At 37.1% G+C, this 16,729-nt stretch overlaps 1 protein-coding gene across 6 annotated transcripts in view; it reads right to left on the reverse strand.

The window, feature by feature from the left end:
* The window catches only part of MRH2 (Armadillo/beta-catenin repeat family protein / kinesin motor family protein), a 37,072-nt gene that overhangs the window by 19,639 nt on the left and 704 nt on the right, over positions 1-16,729 (reverse strand). For all 6 annotated transcript variants that reach the window (XR_003383237.4, XM_008777438.6, XM_088723467.2 and 3 more), the window contains exons 2-9: positions 13,331-13,431; positions 13,036-13,158; positions 8,649-8,834; positions 4,872-5,093; positions 4,592-4,748; positions 3,102-3,251; positions 2,015-2,103; positions 335-547 (exon numbers count right to left, since the gene is read on the reverse strand). Coding sequence is in view for 5 of the 6 variants with exons in the window: in XM_008777438.6 (XP_008775660.3) it covers positions 335-547; positions 2,015-2,103; positions 3,102-3,251; positions 4,592-4,748; positions 4,872-5,093; positions 8,649-8,834; positions 13,036-13,158; positions 13,331-13,431 (1,241 nt within the window). In the remaining variant the exon portion in view is untranslated. The remainder of the gene's footprint in view (positions 1-334; positions 548-2,014; positions 2,104-3,101; positions 3,252-4,591; positions 4,749-4,871; positions 5,094-8,648; positions 8,835-13,035; positions 13,159-13,330; positions 13,432-16,729) is intronic.

Raw genomic sequence — 16,729 nt, forward strand, 5'->3', positions numbered from 1 at the left:
TAAAAAAAATCAAAAACAAAGAACAGAAATTGACAAAAAACAAAATCTCAACAACAGCATGAAAAGTTGGATCCTGGATTTCGAGATGTAATTACGAAAACAAGCTGTTATAACTAATTTAGTTCGACGACCCTTTACAATATGGGGGATAGACAGAAAGCAACAGCATAAGCATGAAAGAACACAGAGTAAAATTTAGCGGAATAGAACAAGAGTGACAAGGAGCAAGATAAAAGAAAAACTTAAAAACACTGGATTTATTGTACAAAACCAAAACCTGGTAAAAAGCAGTAGGGACTTGTCTGCAAATTATAGTAGAAAAGATAGAGGTTACCTCAGACTTCACAACCAATTCCTTTTCTGCATCAGCTAAGGATGCTTCATACACTTTCAATTTTTTCTCCATTTGCTCTTTCTCAGTATCTCTAAGTTTTTGTTGTCTGTCCATATCTGATGTAAGATAGTCTATTTGGTACTCAAGCCTCCTACATAGACTCTCATAATCAACTTCCTCCTTTAACTTGATTGCGTTTACTATTTTCATTGCCTGGAATTATTAAAACCTCAAAAGATAGTCCAGCAAGAAAAATAATTGATAAATGAACTAATCCTATACATACTTATGAAATTTCAGCAAAAGATAATGCAAATTAAAAACAAAAACACACACTACACCATGAAACATGGGATACAAACTTGCTATCCAACTGAAGGAATGCAGCTCAAAAACAGCTGGTTGACTCTTGTAAAAAAAGGGAAAAATTCTTCTATTCCATCATAATCCCAAACAAGGGAGATCAAAGACTGGGTGCTAACTAAGAGAAATAGGACAATAAACTGAAACACAAGAGAACAGACTAAAAGCTTAACATTATTATGTCAGCGAAGTTCCGAATACAAGAAAGAGTGAAGTTCTGATTGCAAGAAAGAATGTTTTATCAGGGACAAAGAGGATTGGCCTCCAGACGCTTTCAACCAAATTAAATCAAAATGGTAATACGATTTTGGAACAGTATGTCAATAAACCAATTTTTGTGAATCAAGATGAGTTCTTAAAATTGGAATTTACTTTTTCCTCAAAAAGTGAAGATTACCATCAACCAATCTAACAAATGAAACATCTCTTTAACTTGGCCAACTTATTTGGAGGCTTCTATCATTTTCTCTACACTCTACAGTCTAAATCAAAAATATAAATAAAAAGATGGACCAAAGAAAGGATTTAAAATGCTTCTGGAACAGGGCAACCTGGACAATGGCTGATATAAATAAGTACATGCACCAGTGGTGCAGCACCGCCATACCAAAAAATTAAAAATAAAATCCTAAAAATATCAAACAACCAGATATCAAAAATGTTGAGCCGTAGTACAGCATGAACTGATATAAGCAGGCATGCCTGGTACTGTGGTACCAGCCCACGCTTGGGTGCAAGCCCAGGCTTGGCAAAGTTTGTGCAAGGCAACATGGTCCGGTACCTTAATTTCTTGGTCCAGAAAAGATCCAACTTGTTATGGCAAGTACTAACATGACTTCCCTTCCACATTACTTGAAGAATGAAACTTGACACAAAACAAGTAAAATGGATTTTTGAAATAGAAACTCTTCAGAAGTGAAAAGAAAATTAGTAACTCTGAGGGCCTATTTGGGTAATCCAGCAAGATTGAGCTGGATTTCCTGCTAGATTCATGGATTGGGCCGTTCATTTAAGCATGGCTCATATTAACCCAACACCTCCCAGCCCAAATCCAGTGAGAAGAGAAAAAAAGACCTTCATAGGCCTTTTTTTGCTTCCTGTAGGCCCACAGGCTGGGATTTAGATTGGGACTTCGAGAGGCCCATAGAAGATGTGGGTTGGGCGGGCGAGCAGGCCCAATTCCTGCAGGATATTCCTGCAGGAGTATCCAAACAAGCCCTAGAAAGGGAAGAATACAGGAGCAACTTCTCATCTAATTATCCGAACTTAAACATGTTCAGGAAGAAAATTGCCATCGAACTTTTGAATAGTACTAACCCTCTGCCCGAACATGATTGTGCTTGCCGTTTCAGAATAATGTCGTGCAGATGGACCAATTGTTACAATAAGAGATGTCCTTGCAGTGCCTGAACACAAAGAGATAAATAAGAAATCCTTAAAAAGATCCATTAGCATGATTGGAAAGCAAACAAAAATGTAAACACTGATGTAACAGTTAATATTTTAATAAATCTCTATTCAATCAGTGTCACATATTCCATTTTCAACTATGTAAACAAGAGCTAACATAAAATAGTTTAACTCAATGAGTAATAGATGGACAGCTAATTTTTTAGCCTAACATAAATGCATAATTCAAATTGCATACATGCTTTTTATCTACAATGTAGAGGATGCTGAAACTTGTTAAATATAACCAGGACAATTGTTGGATACTTATTTTAAGTATCCTCTTTTTTGGAATATAAAAGAGAGGCTCTTTGGAATATAAAAGAGGCTGGATACTCCCAAGGATAGCTCGAGTTACTTATCTGATGCTCCAAGAATGAGAGGAAGGCTTTTCTTTTTGATGAACGTTGACATTTTGATAATGGATACAATGGACGGTAACTTTAGATGTTGTGATGTTGATGCCATTATATAGAGTACGGACCATGGTCCTCGCTGTTGAATGATAACTATTTGATGAAGTTTGTGAACTTTGATGTTGTTGTATGGAACATGGACTATGTTTCTAGGAAAATTCACTATATTTTATGGTTTCCTTTTATGCATACCTAAAGAATATATTATGTTACGTGGTACTGGTCCATCTCGATGTATACCAGGCCTTTTATGCATACCATATCATATCATAATTTTTAAAAATTTGTAATAACGATGTGTTTGTACCATTTTTATATCCATGTCCATGCTTCATATATTTTCACTAGAAAGCTGCAAACACAATGCTAGACAAGTCCAACTAGACAAGTACAAGTAGCAATTTAATAGATCAAATCTAAAGGCAAAATATCTATAGCACAACTCAACTCAACTAAAAGCCCTATAAAATATTACAATATAGTGACAAGCAAAGCATCAAGACAATCTGGAAATGACAGAACAAGGTCAAGAAGAACACCTCCAAATGAATCACGAAGCAGCCTTGTGAGTTTGGAGTCTCTTATTGGTATATGAGGACTGTTCTCAGCTAACGCATTAATACACTTTCCAAGAGAAGTGAGTGATAGATTAATAAACTTAGCCTCTTCAAGCATGTGACCTTCACTGCCTGCAAATTTTTATCACTATTGTTGAGAAAATGCAATGATAGAGTAACCTGTAAAAGGACCGTGGATTCCAGTATTTACAATTATCAAACCAATAAATTTCAACAAATCTAAAGAATTAAATTCAAAAAGAAGCATTATTATCTTATCAACAACATATTATGGATCTTCATACCAATATTTTTACTTGATACATGTAGGAAACTGTGTACTACTGTACTTCATAAATCTTCCAATCAGCAACTTAACCCATCTATTTCAAGTTGAATATATGAGGTCCTTGGAGTTTCTAATCAATGTATAATTCTAAGTCAAGGTTTTGAAATTTTTCCTTGCAACCCTTTTCATGTTTCCTTAAGTTTTCTAGGTTTTCCCAAGCCACCAACCCAAATTCAAGCCTCTACACTTGAAAAAAATGTAATCATCAATATTTTTTTATGCAATATGTTTTACCATATCTTAATAACTGTATATGCATGCATGTATGTAAATATGTAGGTATTCATGTATAAAATCGGTAGAGTTATAATAGATAGACCATAAAAAACTAGTAGTTTGCACAGATCCAAATTCAAGGATAGAGTTACAAAATGAAAACATTAACTGTTGGATATGATCTAGAAATAGTAAAATACCTATGAACGAATATATGTATACAACTATACATACATGCATATAATATATATTGGCAGCTGCTTGCATTTGCATCAAGTTGTTCAAAATAAGAGCATGTGTGAACACAAAATAGTTGATCCTAGCGTGACACAAAAAATCATCAACATGACGCATAATACATCAGGCACATTTTATTCCTCGAATTTTGCATCATTCTCTGCAAAAGGATATGCATAACACCTTTTAAAAAATTGTGCAAAACAAAAAATAGTAAGCATTTGAAATATGGGCTAATAACCTACATAATATATCTTTTCCATTTATAAGAGAGAAACTTAGACCATGTACCTTCCAACTTCTATTTTCAAAGATGCCCTTCTTTTAGCCAAGTTGCCTTGGTTAGGTTTCCAAAGTCCAAACTAATTAAGCTGGTTGAATTCATGTTAAGAGCTGGTCAATAAACATTCTCAAACTTAATGACTAATGCCTAAAAATCCATGAGGAAAACTCCTTAGATGTAACAGAGATTGTCGGTAAGGTTAAGGTTCTGGTTTATGTAACAACGAATTTCCTAAATAATCTAGGTTTTATATAGAGTAGTAGTGTGAGAATGAAACAGTAATTAACTTTCAAATTCAATAGATAGAAGTTGTCTTGTAATTTGGCAGTATAAAATGTAATAGATGATAATTTACTGGGATATAATGGAATGACAGTAGAAGCATACCAGATTTGTCTATTCTTTCAGATCCTGCAAGATCAACAATAAGCAACTTGCTTTTTTGAACAATTGGCATGTGGAAAGATGGTAAATCACCATTCGAACTGCTAGCCAGAGAGGAGGCATCATTGTCCTCTTTCCTCTTAGATCTTCGGACATGAACCTATATACATGTCAAGATATAATGAAGTAATCAATAATGTAGATTTTCTAAACATGTCATGAGAGAATAACCATAATTCAATAAAGCAAAATCAAAACAATCAAAAACTTAGGGTGCACCCACCACAAGAATAGCATGACTTCGAGATGATTCAGTATTTAGTTTAGTATTTGCAGCATGGCGGTTTGCTTCACCAATTTGCAGCAGCTCCAGAAAATGGTCAAGATCTTGTATTTCAACTAGAGTAGCCCCAGGCAAGGACACCTCACCGGTTTTCGGATCCTCAACAATTGGAATATTGGTCTTTTCAGGTGCCAGCAGATCTTGTATTGATTCTAGATACAACTAAAATAATGATGAACAAGAATAAACCATTTATTGTTAACAAATATGTGATTAATGGAACAGGAATAAGGCAATTAATGGCATAAGGATAATCTAGTAAGCTCAAGTAAAAGAAATAAAATGATATTCATCTTCTACACTCCATCAGTTGTAAAGAAATTATTTCGGATGTGGCAGTTAAACCATTAGAGGCCTTCAAACTTCTATTAAATCATCTCCTACAAGTATTATTTTTCAGAATCGTAGTTTACAAGACCTGGATAAATCAAAAACAAAAAGAAAAAAACTAAAGAGGACAAATTGGAAATTTTAATATAAGCATCAAGAAGTTCAAAGGAAACCATAGAAGTATCATATCCAGTTATTCATGGAGCAATATTTTGTTCTACATGGTTCAAGTTGGCCAACAGCCCCAATCATTTCTACTCAAGAAATGATACAAGAATACGCAGGTATGTGTATAATTTAAAAATTAAACATGCTTTGTGCAACTCCAACAAGCATACAGTATATCATTAGTGCATACCAAGGATTGTCGAACCGGTACCAGGTGCCGTACCAGTCGGCGCCCGGTCCGGTTAGGACCAAACCGAACCGGTACCGAACCAGTCGCAAAAAATGCCACAGCACGCGCTGTGGCCAAAAATGCAACAGCGCAATGCGCTGTGGCAAATCTAACCGAACTCAGTGCGAATTGATCGGTTCGCACCGAGTCCTAGCCGAACCGGTCCAATTCCATCCGGTTCGCTCTTGTATCGGCCGGTTCCGGCCCCGTAGAGGGGCTGGAACCATTTTATATGCCCGAACCGACCCGATCTCTACGGGTCCGGAACCATTGTATATGCCCGAACCGACCCGGTCAGCGGGTCAACTTAGTTTGGCCTGAATCGAGCGGTACGATCCGGTTCGGCATTCCTTGGTGCATACTAATGAGTATGCAAGGTATATTTGTGTTACCGTCAAGTACTGGATATATGATCCTACATGGTCTATTATTCTTTATATGCTAGATCTACTCCCATCTTCTTTCATTAAATCTTCAAAAAGAGAGCGGTGTTCGAGCCTTCAAGGTCTTAGTTATTGCACATATCATGTCAAAGTAATAATATACTGTTTGACCTATTTTGTGTGCCTCGAATGTAATTTGGCAACCTTTTCATCAAGGAGACTACATCGAACTCATACCTCAAAGATGTATCGGTCTATATAAGAGCGGTAATGTGTTAGGTCTGGTTAGGTTGTGGCTGAGTCAAGTTAGGATGACAATATAGGAAGCCTTGAGTCATACCTAACTCAACCTTACATTGGGCCGAGACCTTTGACCCATTACCCACCCATGGGTCAATCCTTGTACTGACTTGACCTGTTTGACCTCTAACATTGTTAAGTTGCAAACCTAACCCGACTAGCGCAATCCTTACAATTCCTAGTGTCTCGTTTCCAAGATAAATTCAATGAATATTAGAGAGAAGACCAACCACAATAGATCCTTACCAAGGTCATGACTCAACTGACATAAATTATCTCAACCCAAATAGAACTCTACTCTCATGACTTGAGTCAGGTCAAAGCTCCGACCCATCCTGACCAGATTAAAATCCAGGTCAAAAATGTTCAACCCAAACCATCCCAAATAGAGACGGTTCAGGTCAGTTATTGCCTCCCAAAGGTCTGTGGCTCTTAAAATTGTTTATTTGTGCATATGTCATCTCCTTACACACATTTCATCTTGTTACAATCTCATGCTGACTGACAAGAAGTGGTACTTGAATTTGCAACAAAGTGCCTAGAGGAAGTCCAAGCTAACATGGATGAACATTTTGAAAATGAATATGTAAAGTTTAGAAATATTTTGTCAAGCCCTATAATTTTGTAAGCTGACCCCGCATAAGAGTTAGGGAATTTAGATTTGGCTGAGGAGAACAATTTGTTTTTCTATTACATGAAACAACATACAGTATGCATCATTTGAAAATTACAAAAAATTATAGGGAATAAAAAATATGATTTGCAATTTTGATAAGAGGTATTGGAGGTATTGGTCCTAAGAAAAGAGATATAAGGTTACCTGGACAACAAGTAACTGTCAATAGTGGACTTGTAAGTTGTAACAGAAAAATCAGGTTTTTAGCACTGAGTTCTATTGCAGTATCAATATAAACTACATAACTAAAATATTCCTTCAGAAGATCATCAAGTGATTATTAGAAGGATTAAATGATATAAAGGAAAAGGAAACTAATTCCTTGAATCAATTACTTATAATTTCCATGACTAAAATTAAAACTAAAAGAAGCAGCAATCTGAATACATCATGGAAATATAAAAAATACACAGGAATAAGGTGAAGGAAATTAAAGAAGAGATGAGAGGAAAAGGCAAAAACACATTGAATTCGAAGGAAAAGGGATCAAATCATGGCCTGTATTTTTATTTTCTTTTCTTCAAAACAGCTCACATAAATTCACTTATTATGGTCAATCATAGGACTTCTTAAGTCTTGGTCGTGCCAATGCTACATTGTACTGGCCAAGGGTCATTTAGTTTTGCTTGGGTATGCATTAAAATTTTCACCCAAACATTGAATGGGTTGGGTATGGGTATGGGTTAGAGCTTCGACCTAACTGAGGTCATGATGCTAAAGTTTTATTTGGATCAAGATGGTATAAATCCCATTGAATCATGACCTTGTGTAAAGATCTTGTGAGTTGTTAGTCTTTTTTCCAATATTATTTGTTTAAAAGAAGAGTTTAAGCAGCATATGGTTTCACTGATAACCAAGAGGAAAGGTATAAGTTATTCTCTTATCCTCCTTATTTTTCAAACATTGAAGGTGATGATGAGTGAAAAAAAAAAGTTCAGTTCAGATTTTCTTGTACTCTCAGAACTTTTATTTACATAATTTCAAGAGTGGGTTATAGAGTTTTATTTTAAATAAGATTCATCTAAAAGAGTCCTACTTTAGCTTATGTTGGGTTTGGTAATTAATAGGGTTATTATAGAGTTTTATTTTAAATAGGATTCGTCTAGCCAGTTCATCCGCGCGGGGCAGCGCGCCTGTATAGGGTTATTATAGAGTTTTATTTTAAATAGGATTCGTTTAAAAGCAAGCGCGGGCCAGTTCATCCGCTCATCCGCGCGGGGCAGCGCACAGGCGCGCTGCCCCCCGCGGGTCATAAATGCCATAGAGTGGCAGTGTGCGCTGCCCCCCGCGGGTCATAAATGCCATAGAGTGGCATTTAGTGCCACTCTGTGGCCAGCCTTTTATCCACGCGCGTCCGCGTACAGACGTGAACCAAAAAAAGAAGGGCAGGAGACCGGCGCTAATGCACGCCAATAACCTAACAGAAAACAGCAAAATATGTTACAGCAGCTTTTGAACAGAAAAAATATAATGTGATCCTTAAACTTTAACCATGATTATGGTTTGTACTAATGGATTTAGGCCCATGGAAAAATGCGATGTGCTGCACTATACCCTATAGTGCGTCACAAGGACTCAGGGAAAGGAAGAAAACTGCAAAATCTAAAACTAGAGTGATTAAATCCGCAAACCTGCAAGTAGGAAACTGCCACAAAATCAAGGTTAGAATTGGTATTGGCAATAGTGTCCTCCAATGCTCTGACCATAATACCACGTTCTGATGGGTCATCTTTCCCAAGCCGACCAACTGTGTAAGTTTTTCCGGTTCCTGTTTGACCGTAAACCATCACTGTCCCATTGTACCCATCTAATATGCTCTGCAGAAAATATATCACAATAAAACAAGTATTCAACAAGGCCATTCACAAAGGTATCAATATGAAAATAACTTATTTAGTGCACAGTAACTTCTTATGTAAGTAAATAATGCACACCTCTAACGAACCATTGTCTTAAAGTATGACCATCGAAAAGGGAACCGAAAACATCATTATTTCCAAAACTGCATGCAATGAAACCCAATCTTCCCAATTAACTTAGGAACTATAGTTTGAAATATTCGAGCAGGATTTTCAACTATGGAAACAATGTTTATGGAACTATCAGTGTTACAAACCTATACCATCTGAATGTCATTCATATTGCCTAAATGTTCTTTAAGTTCCTTTACACAAAGTCCACCAAAATAAAGTAAAATAAAGTTCAAATGGGTGCTTTTCAAAGTGGTAAATGAGTCATTCAATGATCTAGATCGGATGGATTCTATTTCTTTCCTCAATAGCTTTCAAAAACTTGCTATTGCAATGCCACATTTCCAATTAATATTCTAAAACATTACTTCACGATCTTACAAAAAATTATTAGTGTAATCATAGTATGCCGTACCGGCCCGAACCGGACGGTACAGAACGTACCATGCCGTATCAGTTCGGTACCAGTGGCATTCCGACATTCGGTACGCTAAAAAACTTTGTACCGTACCGTACTGACACTATGCTAGTGTGGCACCAGTACAGAGTTCGGTATCAAGATGGCGAACCATGAGTATAATATTAATGTGCATCCAACTACTCAATAAAACTATTTCTGGATACAAATCTGTAACTATATATATGAAATTGATTCCACATATATGGAAGCAAGTTGTTAGCTTATTATTATTATTATGACTACAATTATTATAACTAGCACTGTTGAAATTGATTCCATATGCAAAAAAGTTTAGCATTTGCATTAGTAACATAATTGTAATTGTTAAGAGGCTCAGGCAATAACAAGAAACAATATTGATAAAAAATGAAAAACCCCATCATATGAATAGAGACTCAATTTTTTCATGTATTTCCATACATACATACATTTTTATATTCATTTGTGTATAATTTCATAAACAGATATAGGGATCATGTTTCAATTTGCCTCTTTAGCTTATAATAGCATCAAAGAGATGAATTCACCTTCCTAAACAAATTGTCTTCTTCCATCTTTATATAGATTATTTGAACTCCTACAGGAACTTTAGGACATTATTCCCTCATTGATTAAGCTTTAATTGCATTTTCAAAGCCCAAAGTGAGAACAAGCTGAGAGCAGAGCTCAAACAAGCACAATTCTATGAATTTCAACCATTAAAGAATATCAATCTATCCAAAATTGGGCCTTTATGGTGATAACCTCTCTTGCAAGTAGATGCCTTGGTCAAGAATTATGCACCACCTTAATAGGTTGTTTAGCAACCTAGGATTTCACCCAAAAAGACTAGCCAGAAGGTATTATTGGGATTCCTTGGACTTGTATATGTACCAAAGTTCTAGCTAGTGTATAATCAATATGGGACTAAATACACACCTGCATGCAAGGTCAACGGAATCATCCCGAACAGGCAGTTCCGGTCGTACCAAGCTATCTGACGGCTGACCGGAACGGTACCGGCAACAAAAACGAAACTTGTTGCCGGAGGGAGAGGAGAAGGAAAGAGAGAAAAAGAGAGCAAGCGAGGAAGGGAGAAAGAGGGAGAGGAAGGAAGAGAGAGGGAGGTGGAGGCCAGCCGGCGAAGGCTGGCGAGCTGCACGGAGGACGCTCCTCCGAACTCCACGGCCAGAAAACAGGCCGGGTCCCCTAAACAAGGGTCCTTTTTTTCACAATTTTTAAGTAAAGTCGGCAAATCACTTGTCGACTTCACTTAAAAATCACGAAATTAAGAAGAAGCTAAAACCATTATTTCGAACAAAACAGGATTTTCGGTTGCGAAGCCTTCCTTCGCCTCTTGCCCGGGTCGTCGGCCCTCCACCAACCTTCGCCACCCTCTTTTTCTCTCACTCCCTCTCTCTCCCTTCTCTCTTTTTGTGTCTCCCATTCGCCCTCTTTCCCACCTCCTCTACTATGTCGGTACAAGCCCGGCACGGCACAGCGCCGCCCCGTACCGACCCGTGCCACCGAGCAACCGGTCTGAGGCCCAGTACCGGCACAGCAGACCATGCCTGCATGGGTCCTCACATTCCCCCCATTTAAGTCCTAGTTTCTAGGTTAAGGGTCCAAATCCAATTATAAAGACAACGATCAGCCTATATTCAGCCCCAAATAAGCCTATGCTATAGTATCCCCTAGTCTACATTGGCCATAGGTCCATAATACATTGTCCCGGTCTGTATTAGTGTGTATCAAGCATGCATACCATATTGGTATTGAACTTGTAGACGGTATCAAAAAAGCATCGAGTATTGGTATGCCAAACCAACCCCTGTACCGGACGTACCAACACTAAACCAAGATGGTATCAATATGGGGGTCGATGGCAAGATTGCAAACCTTAGCCAAGTTAGCTCTGATACCACTTGCAATGATCTACGTCCTCTAGAAAAAGTTAGCCGAAAGGTATTAATTAGATTTTTGATCTAATATAAATATCCAAGATCTCACCAGTGCACAACAATGTGGGACTAAACACACATCTGCATAGGATCTCATATACTCCTCTTATTTAAGTCCTGGTTTTCTCATCAGGCTAAGGGAACAAATCCAATCATTAAACACTACGATCAGCCTATGGTTAGCTCCAAACAGACCTATTCTACAATGTCCCCTCATCCACATGAGCCATAGACTGGATCCGTTCTGAATTCTGATACTATCTGTAATGACCCAAGACCTCCCCCATAAGAGCTAACCGAAAGGTATTATTTAGTTTTTTGTTCCTACATAAGTATCCAAGATCTCACAGTGCACAATCGCGTGTGCTTAGTCTCACATCAATTGTATGCTAAGAAAATCTTGGATACTTATACAAAACCAAAAAATTTAAATAATACCTTCTAACTAGCCTTATTAAGTAAGGTCTTGGATTGCTACAAAATGGTATCAAAGTGGACCCAACCCACAGCCCATGTGGACGAGGAAACACTACAACACAAATGTTTTGAGGTTGATCACAGGCTGATCATAGTGTTTATGATTGGATTTGATAGAAATTGGATCCTTAGCCCGGTAAGGATAACACGTCTTAAACCAAGAGAGTGTGTAAAGCATATGTTTTGTCCCCCACATTGGTTGGGCATTGGGGAGAACTTGGGTACTTATATAGGGCCAAAAAATCCAAATAATACCTTCCAGGTAGCTTTGTGGTCGAGGTCCTAAGTTGTTACAGGTTGAAATGTGGTTCAGAGCTAATCAAGGGGCACAAGATGTCTGAAAACCAAACAAAGAGGTAAAGGTTCCACAAAAATCAAACAGGACACAACATTTACATTACATAGGATATGATGCAGATGCCTCTACGAACTCTTACTTCTCAATATCAAGTGATGGAGAAAGGACACACAAGCATTGGAGAAGCCTCATATCTGGTTTATCCACAGACAAGACAGAATGAGATTGAAGGAGAAACCTGGAAAAGAATGAGGTAGAAAGAGGTGATATGAATGGGAGGAAGAGGAAAAGAGAGGTCAAGTAGGTAACAGAAAGAAGGAGAGAAAATGTCCATCTTCCTCTTCAAGTGTGCAAAACATATAATCAGTTTGGTTAAGAGGTATGAAATATATAAAGAGGAAAGAAAGAGACACACGATGTCATGATTTTAGGGCTTGATGAGGACTCTTGGATCATTGCTTCAAATCAGCCCAAAAAATTGTAGATAGTGGACTGCACTTACTTGGTCGTATGTTAGTGCATATGTAAGAAAAACCACATCAAATACATATGTTCACTCCTTTATGTAACTCCTAACAAATAAAGAAAGATGAGAGGGAGAGGGAGAGAAGAAGAAGGAGAGGGAAGGGAGGAAGAAGCAGCTTAGATTGACTTAATAAATTTATAGAACATGGGTACTGAGTCAATGAAATGGGTGAAAAATCATAGAATGGCAAGTTCAGATGGTTCTCATTAACCCAGAAAAATCCACAATACATCTCATGATCAGGTATTAGTGTCAAATAAATCCACTGCATCAATTATTGTTATTTTATGTGTGTGTATGTGTTGTATGATGCAAAGAGAAGTATTATGATAGATTTCATCACTTACTTCCACTACAGGTTTTGCAACAGCTTCATAAACACGCCTTTGAGAAGCACTTTCCGTGAAAACCTCATCAAATTTATAGGACTCAGAGCTCCAATTATTTTTTCTCAACTTCAGCCTGTTCAGCTGCAAGTAACCAATGCAAATAATTAATATAAAAAATACAATAATCTCAGTTATTTGAGTTGTATCAGATGAATGAATAAATATTTGTAATCAAAGACATTGACTTCTTTATTTTTTTTAAAGATAAAAGTAGCAAAAAATTCAAGAATATAATTGGCTGGAAAGTGAAAACCTCAGGCTGCAATTCGACACAATCAGTGAAGTCTGCATCAAAAGGAAAATCCTCAGCATTCTTAGGCCGAAGTCTAACAGCCACCCGCACTCTTCCACTATCTGAGATTTGAAAAGCAGATCATCAGCTTTTTGGATGAACTAAGGGATAAAAAAGAGGTCACCAGGAAAAGCAAGGTGCTAATAGATATTGATTGTGTGTGTATGAGCAAAAAGTTGTCTAATGTAATTTTACTAGGTGGATGAGTATTTTTCATGGTCAACTAACAATAAAACTCAAATATCTGTACATATGGACATATATAATTGACTGCTTTTACATTGCTAGGTTTGATGAGTATGATCATTCCCTCATTTAAAATTCATGGAGGGCTTCTAGATTGATGATTCAGACTAGTGATTAGAATATAAATCATCCGAAATGCCAAAAACCTAAAAAGCAGTTATTTTTGGAGTTATGGAACAAAAAATTGCTAAAAGTACAAACATTGACCAACAAGACAGTTTTGTAGTCAGAAGGCATGCAAGCACATGCTCTAAGATGTGCAGATCATGACAGAGTATAGACTGTTTACTTGGATGGCCTAACCATCCCTTAGCCATAAGAACAATACTATCAGTTATACCCTGCGAATCCTAGAGTTAGAAGTGTGTGTGTGTATATATAGATAAACAAGTTCCTATAATAGTGCATAAGTATGCGAGGAGATCTATATTGAGAATCCACTTAGTTAATCATGATGTACAATATCTTAAATGACTTATTTTTAAAAAAAATCAAGTTTTTTCAGATATATATAGCTCATCCATCAACTGGACCATAAAAGATCAAATTCATTGAACTTCAGTCCAAATATGATTTAAGATGTATGTACTAGGATAGATGAAGAGGGTGAGCCTTGGCACAATGGTATGTTTGTTCCATTGTAACCTGAGTGTCGCGGGTTCGGAATATGGAATAGCTTCTTCACAGGTGGGGGTAAGGCTGCATGCATCCACCCCTTGCTAGACCCTGTAGTAGTGGGAGTCTCGTGCACTATGATGTCTTTTATGTTAAGATAGATAGTCATAGAACAGACTCTTGACTTATATGACCAACCTAGAATATTTGGCACCTAACTCTAGTGGTAACATCCCTTTTGTGCCTGCTTCATACATCAAAAGTAAACCTCCAAAATATTTATAAGGTACTTAAGCTAGATGCTGTAAATAATAGCATATCAAGCAATAGAATCTCACCTTATACTTAACTATATCAGCAATCCACTCAGAAAAAAGAAAAAATACACTAGGAACTAAAATAACATAGATCATATCTATTTTAGAGGGTAAAAATCATTTTTGAATCAACCACAACAATATATTGTAATTTATCAATGAATTGTTATGATAGAAAAAAAAATATGCAGCAATATAGACTAGCATATCTGATAAAATTTAGATATAAGCTTGAAGTGTTCTTTTGGTGCATTTACCTTCCATAATACTTTATTTTTTGTTTTCTACTTCAAGTTGTTGATGTGGTACATTGCAAGCCTTTTTGCAAATGTTTGTAAGAAACAAGAGTGCAACCAAAAATAGTCTCTCCCAACCTTTAAGGGGCTTTCCTTGTTCTCTGCCTCCATATCCGACCCAAGGTAGCATTAGATCAATCTATGAATTTCCTCCTATAACTTGGCCTTGGCAGAGCCCTATCTGCAGCCACAGGTTTCCAAATCGAGCACAATGACAAACATTGAATGATCTACCTCCACTATTCCTTCAACTTCATCACTTGAGCATATTCCTTGCATTTCCCTCAAGTAATCTTGGTTCTTTATATCTTTAATTTCATATTTCATGAACAATGAATATCATTTTTGAATACTAAGGCCAATCTTCTGTTAACCTGATTTAACTATATATATTCTGATTCTATCCTACTTTTTTTAGTTGCCAAGTCTAGTTTTAAGTATCTCTTCTTGCTTTTCATGAAAGAACTTTTTCTATAAGGTCATACACTCGGTAGAGTGGTAACTTAAGGAAGTTGTATCATCAACAGACCATTTTCATGTAGTCAATCTTTCAAGTTCTTTTTATTTGCATTTGCCTGTAAGGGGGGCATTAGTTTTGAGAGAGCCACATTTCCTTACTAGTTCTTTAGATGCTGTCCATCTAGCACCGCCTAACTTGCTATTGTTTTCAGTTGTTTGACCCTTGAAAATCCTTATCAGCTGTTTGCGAGATCCTTTTCATTTTGCTCCCCACTTTGGTCTGGGTGTCTCTTTTCGGAACTTTTGTTTTCCTATAAATAGATTTGAGCATTACTTTTTCAGAGAAAATGGTCTTGCTGGATTCATGTCCCTCGTGAGTTTGTTCTGTAGTTGGTCTATACATGTCTAGGGTTGCAAATGAACAGCTCGGGCTCAGTACAATCAAGCTCATTCAATAGGAAAAGCCAAAGCTCAAACATCATATAAAGCTTAACTCATAAACTAGCCATGCCTAAACATTGCAAAATGAATAGAAGTTTGAGCTTGGACTGCTCACAAGCTCATTCGAGCTTGCTCAATTAACAAAAGACAAGCTTGAACAGACATTGACCAGATTGGCTCAAGGTTGACTCGTGTTCGAGCAAACCTTTCATATAATTAGCCAATTCTGAGCAGCCTTGTGCTTGGTCGGCTCAGGTTGTTTGCACCTCTACACATACCATACTTCCATCTCGACTCAACTCCCCATTTTTAGGATTTCTTTGCCTAATGCATCATCCATTTACTTGCTGCCTACAGTGCTGTGGCTCTGGTCCGTGCTTTCTGTGAATGTATATCCTCTTTAGTAAAAATTTGCTTCGTTCAAATCATTCGATGTTTTCTTTTCCTGGATTCTCAGTGTCAAAAGTCTTACTTATGTTTTGGTTGCTTGATGCTTGGACTTTTTTATTGCATGATTGAGCAATAACTTGCAGCTTGAGTGTTGTTAATACATTAGATCTCTTCATCAATTGCATTGCTGTTAGCATCTCACAGCACATAATAACACTTGCTTCATGAATCTTCTCTAACCGTGTTCTATTAAGCACCTTTCTTTATGCTTGACATTCTTCTTATCCGTATTCTTTTTCCTTCTCTTCCTCTTCTTAAACCCCTACATTTTTGCCTTTTCTCTTTATTTCTCAGCACTCTTCTTTTCTGTTTCTTTTCCTTTCTATCCTTCTTCCTCTTCTTCCTCTTTCCTGAACTTCTGTTTTTTCTGATTCACAGCCTTAGACGTCATAAAGCTGCTTAGGAATCAGAAAAGCTCACCACAAATCGACCCACTTGTTGCTTCTACAGCCTATCTAAACCTTCTTCTGCCCGCACCATTGGCCAGAGATAGCTCCTAAGCTCCTGTTCTTTATTACAATTTATAGCACCCGGCC

Source organism: Phoenix dactylifera, chromosome 6 (assembly GCF_051530095.1).
Source record: "Phoenix dactylifera cultivar Ajwa chromosome 6, Ajwa_hap1_PhDact_Kaust_v1.1, whole genome shotgun sequence".
NCBI classification, from domain to species: domain Eukaryota; kingdom Viridiplantae; phylum Streptophyta; class Magnoliopsida; order Arecales; family Arecaceae; genus Phoenix; species Phoenix dactylifera.